A 6,379-nucleotide genomic window follows, 5' to 3' on the forward strand; every position below is an offset into this window, starting at 1 on the left:
GGTAGAAGAGGTGACTATTGTAGACCACAAAGAAGCACAAATTAGTAAAACGGAAGTGAGGAAGGCATTGAAGAGGATGAAGAGGGTTAGGGATATACCTGTGGAGGTGTGGAAGTGTCTAGGAGAGGCAGCGGTAGATTTTCTGACTAGATTATTCAACAGGATCTTAGAGAGTGAGAAGATGCCTGAAGAACGGAGACAAAGTGTGATGGTGCCTATTTTTAAGAATAAAGGGGATGTGCAGAATTGTGGCAACTACAGAGGGATAAAGTTGATGAGCCATACAATGAAGTTATGGGAAAGAGTAGTGGAAACTAGACTGAGAGCAGAAGTCAGCATTTGTGAATAGCAGTATGGCTTCATGCCTAGAAAGAGTACTACAGATGCAGTATTTGCGTTGAGAATGCTAATAGAAAAGTACAGAGAAGGCCAGAGGGAGCTGCATTGTGTTTTTGTAGACCTAGAAAAGGCATATGACAGGGTGCCAAGAGAGGAGCTCTGGTATTGTATGAGGAAGTCTGGAGTGGCAGAGAAGTATGTTAGACTGATGCAGGACATGTATGCTCGCTGTGAGACACTGGTACGGTGTTCTGTAGGGGTAACAGAGAAGTTCAAGGTGGAGGTGGGACTCCATCAGGGATCAGCTCTGAGACCCTTTTTAATCGCAGTGGTGATGGACAGGCTGACAGATGAGGTTAGACAGGAATCCCCATGGACCATGATGTTTGCAGATGACATACCTCTTGAAAACATACCTCCTCACCAAGCACTACCCAACTAATGGCACTTAGCCCCCGACCCCCCGGCAAAAAAAAAGGATGAAATGAATGTATGTATGTATATGGTTCTGAGATGGCTATTTGGTTGAGCGGTCTCTTCTGACCTCCGAGTACTGGTATTTGGGATCTTCGGTTATTGCTCTTCTTGTAAGTCGCTTTGGATAAAAACGTCTACCAAATGACTGGAATGTAATGTAATGACATTGTAATCTGTAGTGAGAGCAGAGAACAGGTGGAGGAACATCTAGAGAGGTGGAGGTATGCTCTGGAAAGGAGAGGAATGAAAGTTAGTCGCAGCAAGACAGAATATATGTGTGTGAATGAGAGGAACTCGGGTGGAACGGTGAGGCTACAGGGAGTGGAGATCAAGAAGCTGGAGGATTTCAGGTACTTGGGGTCAACAGTCCAGAGCGTAGGAGAGTGTGGAAAAGAGGTGAAGAGACGGTCCAAGCAGGTTGGAATGGGTGGAGAAAAGTGTCAGGGGTACCAAGAGATAGAAGAACATCAGCCAGAAGGAAAGGAAAGGTGTACAAGACAGTGGTGAGACCAGCGATGATGTTTGGACTAGAAACTGTTCCAGCAGGCAGAACTAGAGGTTGCAGAGATGAAGATGTTGAGGTTCTCTTTGGGAGTGACCAGGATGGAGAGGATCAGGAATGAGTCCATCAGAGGAACAGCACATGTTAGATGTTTTGGAGAGAAGGTCAGAGAAGCCAGACTGAGATGGTTGGGTCATGGACAGAGGAGGGATAGAGAATATATTGGAGGTCTAGAGAAAGACCCAGAGAATATTTATGGATGCAATGAGAGAGGATATGAAGGTAGTTGGTGTGAGAGAGGAGGATCCAGAGAATAGGGTGAGATGGAGAAGGTGGAGTCCCTGTGGAGACCCCTGAAGGGGGAAGCTGAAAGGAGAAGACTTTTACACCAGTGCTTACGGTACTTTTACACCAGTACTTACGGTACTTTTACACCAGTACTTACGGTACTTTTACACCAGTACTTACGGTACTTTTACACCAGCACTTACGGTACTTTTACACCAGCACTTACGGTACTTTTACACCAGTACTTACGGTACTTTTACACCAGTACTTATGGTACTTTTACACCAGTATTTACGACACTTTTACACCAGCACTTACGGTACTTTTACACCAGTACTTACGGTACTTTTACACCAGTACTTATGGTACTTTTACACCAGTACTTACGGTACCTTTACACCAGTATTTACGACACTTTTACACCAGTACTTACGGTAATCGGCCATCAGAGTGTCGTGCTGTTACCGGAAGTGACATCACAACAACATGGTGGTCGAGAAGAAAACCTCAGGTGAGTTTTTGTCTAATTTTGTCCGAAAATCTCCGCAGTTCGAGACGGCGTTTCCTCCCCGGATGTCCGAGGGTGTTCTCTTCCGGTTCTTCGGACTTTCCGCCTCCCGGTCACGGTGATCGCGGCTGGCCGGCGGTCACCGAACACCGCTCGGACCCGGGGGTCCAGACCGGAAGTACTAACTCCACGAACGCGTTACAGTTCCGTTTTAAAAGGCGCGTTCCGTTTTAAAAGGCGCGTGTGTGTGCTTTGGTTTACGTCCTATTTCTGTGTGTGTGTGTTTTCCCGAAAAAGGTCAGAACCCCGCGGTCGCTGCCCATCTTTCGCCGTGAGCTGAGAACATGCCTCTTCACCAAGCTCGAACACTTAGCGCCCTGGGGAAAAAAAAAAAAACAAAAAAAGAAAGGATGAAATGAATGAATGAATGTATGTATGTATGTATAAATGTATGTATGTATAAATATGTATGTATGTACATGGTTGTGAGATGGATACTTGGTTGAGTGGTCACTTCTGTCTTCTGTCACTTAGGATCCTCAGGGATTGAATTGCACTTTTTGTAAGTCGCTTTGGATAGAAGCATCTGCCAAATGACTGGAATGTAATGTGTGTGTGTGTGTGCGTGCTTGCATGTACGTATGTCAGCCCGGGTGGAGGCGGGCCAGCGGCGGGTTCTGGATGAAGCCACCAGGCAGCGGCGGCTGAGCCGGCAGCTGGAGGCTCTGGAGAAGGATAACTTCCAGGTGAGCGTCGTTCCTGTGTGTGTGTGTGTGCGCGCGTGTGTGTGTGCGCGTGCGCACGTGCGTGGCAGGCGTGACCTGCCGCTCGTGTGTCCAGGACGACCCGCTGTCGTCGCTGCCGCCTCCCGGACCCACCGCCCGCCTGCCGGCCTTCAGCGAGACGGAGGAGCCCGGTAAGCCCCGCCCTCTTTCCCGGCACCGTCGGCGCCGCCGTTGTCTGACGGCCGACTCTCTGTCCAGAGAAGAAGAAGAGGAAGACGAGGGGCGACCACTTCAAGCAGCGCTTCAGGAAGAACTTCACCACGCTGCTGGAGGAGGAGGTGCCCGCCGTCGGCCGCGGGGGGGCGGCGGGGGACGTCTCCCGATGCTCGGCCGACCTCAAACGCTTGGCTTTCTGATTGCCAGAACCTGTCGGAGAAGGCGGAGCCCAACTACCTGTCGGCGGCGGCCGCGCCCTCCTCCCTGCCGCCCCGACACTTCTGCTGCGTCTGTGGCTTCCCCTCGCACTACACCTGCACCACCTGCGGGGGGCGCTACTGCTGCAGCCGCTGCCTGAGCACACACAGGGAGACCAGGTACACACACACACACACACACACATATATATATATATATATATATATAACACTGGCCTCGTACACACAGCACGCAGACCAGGTAAACACAACGCAGACACACAACACATGGACCAAGTACACACACACACACACACTCACACAGTCAATGCAGGAGTTGTATCTAAAGATAAGAACAACTTTATTAATCACGAAGGAAATTGTTGTGCCAGAGTTACAGAAAATATAACAGTAATAAATAATAAAAAGAAAAGGCAGAATTAGAAATAAATATAAACTATAAAGTGTCTCAGTGAAACTATAAAGTGTCTTAGTAAACAAGTGATAGAACTATAAGTGTCTTAGTAACAAGTGAGGTAAGGAGTGCACAATAGTATGATAAAAAGAAAAGGGGGTGGAATGGAAAGATCCATTCAAACCTTCTGGGCAGCTTCATCTCAGTACCTGACGATGAACAGCAGGCTGCAGGTGTGTGTGTGTGTGTGTGTGTGTGTGTGTGTGCGCGCACACAGCTCTGTAGGCACCATTGAGGGCCCGGCCAACGGCCCGTGGAAGAAGTCTGACACATGTGCTGCTCCTCAGGTGTCTGAAGTGGACGCTGTGACGGTGCCTCGTTGCCATGGCGATGTCGGAGACAGGAAGCAGTTCTCCGTCACGGCGGCGGCAAAGCGAGCGTGGACCTGTGCGGCACTTTGTCCGTGGACCGAAAGTTGTTGTTGTAGTTTCTTTGAAGGTTTTCTCAGTGTACGGATGGTTTGGGCCTCCTTTCAAAATAAAAGCCTCTGGAGTCCAACGGCTCCCTCCTTGTCCTGCTCACATGACAGGAAGTGGCGGCAGATTCAGCACCATCTTTCCCCGGGAAGGACACCAAGTCTGTGTTCCTTCCTTCATTCGTCATCTATATGTTCATCCTGAACTCGGGGCGCCGCGGGGCCAGAGCCTATCCACGCTGTGATTGGCTGAGAGCGGGGCTTCGCCCGGACGGGCAGCCGTCAATCGGCCGACCGCTGGCGCTTCCATACCAGGGCGACCTCCGGGTTCCGTCTTCCGTCGACCTGCTGCCTGGTTTTGGACTGCGTCAGGAAACAGGAGAGATCATCTCAAGAACACACAGAGAGCCCAGGCAGGAGAACATGGAGAGAACCCCAAAGGGCAAGGTGCAGGGCCTCCTAACAAGAAGTTTGACCAGAGATACAGATGTTAATACTGGAGTTATCTGTCCGGCGATCTTCTCCATCCTACCCCGAGGCGCCGCCGGTCCGGCCGGGAGACGTCCCTGCACACCTCGGCATGGAGGGCCTGAGCCTCCTCCTCTGGAGAGCAGCGGGTCTCCTGTGAGCTCCAGCTGGATGGAAGGCCAAGGACCTCGGCCCTCTCATAGATCCATGGAAGCTCTCCTGATGGACGATGCTGTTCACGCTGTCACCGGGTCATCTCCGCTCCGGCATCGACGGGTGTCTTACATGGCTCGTCTTCTAACCGTGACATCGTGGAGCCGCTCTCTCGCTAGCGCCCCGTGCCGGTTACGCAATAAAAGCCTCGGCGTGTCGTAGCAAACAGCTGCTTTATTGTCCGAATGATGTAAAGAAAGCTTCGTCTGAAGTACAAACTCATGCAAAGCTGCTGCCGTTACCGTGACGACCGCCAACGTCATCACACCAACGCTAACGCTAACAGATTGTGCGGTTTCCCAGTCTCACCTTTGACCTCTCCGGAGGATGATGTCACACACACCTGTAGTCTGCTGGAATTTGCAGTTTCTTTCAATGTCAATATTCACGGCCAGGGGTCAGAGGTCAGGAGACATCATCCTGCTACTCCTGCCGAGGTCAGAGGTCACACGATCTTTAAGACTCGACTGTACAGTCAGCACAGCGTGTGCGCGCGCGCACACACACACACACACACACACACACGCACACACACAGTTCATGCATCAATAAATAAAACCATCTAGAATATAGATATATTTGAATATATGTGAGCCTTTAAATATATTAACACATTGATTTGATAGAATCTGTACATCTTCAAGTACACAGAGTACAAGGTGTGGGTGTGTACAAGTACACGGAGTGCTGCTCAAGTGTAAAAGCTCCACTCGAGAAGGTGTGTGACTATATGACGGCCCTACGCCGCCCCGTCCGCTCGTCAAGCGGAGCTTTTTGAGGCGAGGCATGACAGTCCCACGGCGGGGGGGAGGGGGCGGAGTCAGCCGAGGGTCAGGTGGTCAGTCCTCGCCGCTCCAGCTCCCTCGTCTGCTTCAGCTCTTTGATTCTGCGGACGACAGCGAGGTCAAGGAGATGCAGCCGTACACCCTGAGCCCTGCGTGTGTGTGTGTGTGTGTATGTGTGTTACCTATGTCTGCAGCGCCTCAGAAACCTCATGATCTTTCTGGCCGCCTGGTCCTGTTTCTTGGTCAGGAATGACCCCCTAGGAGGAGAGCGTGCCGTCAGCAGGGCCCTGACAGAGCGCGGCAGTGATCAACAACGGAGGGCCCTACTTGATCTTGGGGTTGTGTCCGGCGGCGGCACCCGGCGCCTGCTTGAGCCGCTCGTACTCCTTGTAGCTGCGGTAGTACTGCTGGATGAGGACGGCGGCGCGACGGCTCTGCTGGAAACGCTTCTGCTCGTAGTACGAGCGGAACTTGGACTGGATCAAGATGGCCGCCTGTGTCATCTTCTTGTACAGGGCGTACTGTAGGACAATTCCACCATTAGACAGACAGACACACACACACACACACACACACACACACACACACACACACACACACACACACCCCCCCCCGACAACACTACATCTACTGGCACCATTTTACCTTTAGAGCTATCCATGTTAGCTAGCCAGAGGGAGAGAGACAGCTGGTTAGTTTGCTGTGAATGACACCCATGCGCATGCATGCACGCGCACACACACACACACGCACACACACACACACACACAC

General features: G+C 51.4%; 2 protein-coding genes across 3 annotated transcripts in view; one reads left to right on the forward strand and one right to left on the reverse strand.

The window, feature by feature from the left end:
* The first annotated feature begins 2,055 nt into the window (after nt 1-2,055).
* On the forward strand, nt 2,056-4,224 carry znhit1 (zinc finger, HIT-type containing 1). Its single transcript, XM_086165465.1, has 6 exons — nt 2,056-2,117; nt 2,763-2,860; nt 2,955-3,030; nt 3,098-3,177; nt 3,263-3,432; nt 4,015-4,224. The coding sequence occupies exons 1-6, from the start codon at nt 2,093-2,095 to the stop codon at nt 4,034-4,036; spliced, it is 471 nt and encodes a 156-aa protein (XP_086021591.1). The 5' UTR covers nt 2,056-2,092; the 3' UTR covers nt 4,037-4,224.
* Nucleotides 4,225-5,388: 1,164 nt separating this feature from the next.
* The window catches only part of camta2 (calmodulin binding transcription activator 2), an 11,564-nt gene continuing 10,573 nt past the window's right edge, over nt 5,389-6,379 (reverse strand). Inside the window, exons 21-24 of one of the 2 annotated variants that reach the window (XM_086165463.1) lie at nt 6,254-6,274; nt 5,936-6,129; nt 5,791-5,865; nt 5,389-5,709 (exon numbers count right to left, since the gene is read on the reverse strand). In XM_086165463.1, coding sequence (XP_086021589.1) covers nt 5,655-5,709; nt 5,791-5,865; nt 5,936-6,129; nt 6,254-6,274 — 345 coding nt within the window. In that variant the 3' untranslated portion in view covers nt 5,389-5,654. The remainder of the gene's footprint in view (nt 5,710-5,790; nt 5,866-5,935; nt 6,130-6,253; nt 6,275-6,379) is intronic. The other variant, XM_086165464.1, reaches the window with a different exon arrangement.

The sequence above is a fragment of the Fistularia commersonii genome, chromosome 19, assembly GCF_037954325.1.
Source record: "Fistularia commersonii isolate RoL2024-O1a breed Wild chromosome 19, RoL_Fcom_v1.0, whole genome shotgun sequence".
NCBI lineage: Eukaryota > Metazoa > Chordata > Actinopteri > Syngnathiformes > Fistulariidae > Fistularia > Fistularia commersonii.

Bases quoted from the DNA above. Each gene is read 5' to 3' on its own strand.
- znhit1 (XM_086165465.1), top strand. From the start codon at position 2,093: ATGGTGGTCGAGAAGAAAACCTCAG. The intron at 3,031-3,097 runs GTAAGCCCCGCC...CTCTCTGTCCAG, and splicing joins CAGCGAGACGGAGGAGCCCG to AGAAGAAGAAGAGGAAGACG. The intron at 3,178-3,262 runs GTGCCCGCCGTC...TCTGATTGCCAG, and splicing joins CCACGCTGCTGGAGGAGGAG to AACCTGTCGGAGAAGGCGGA.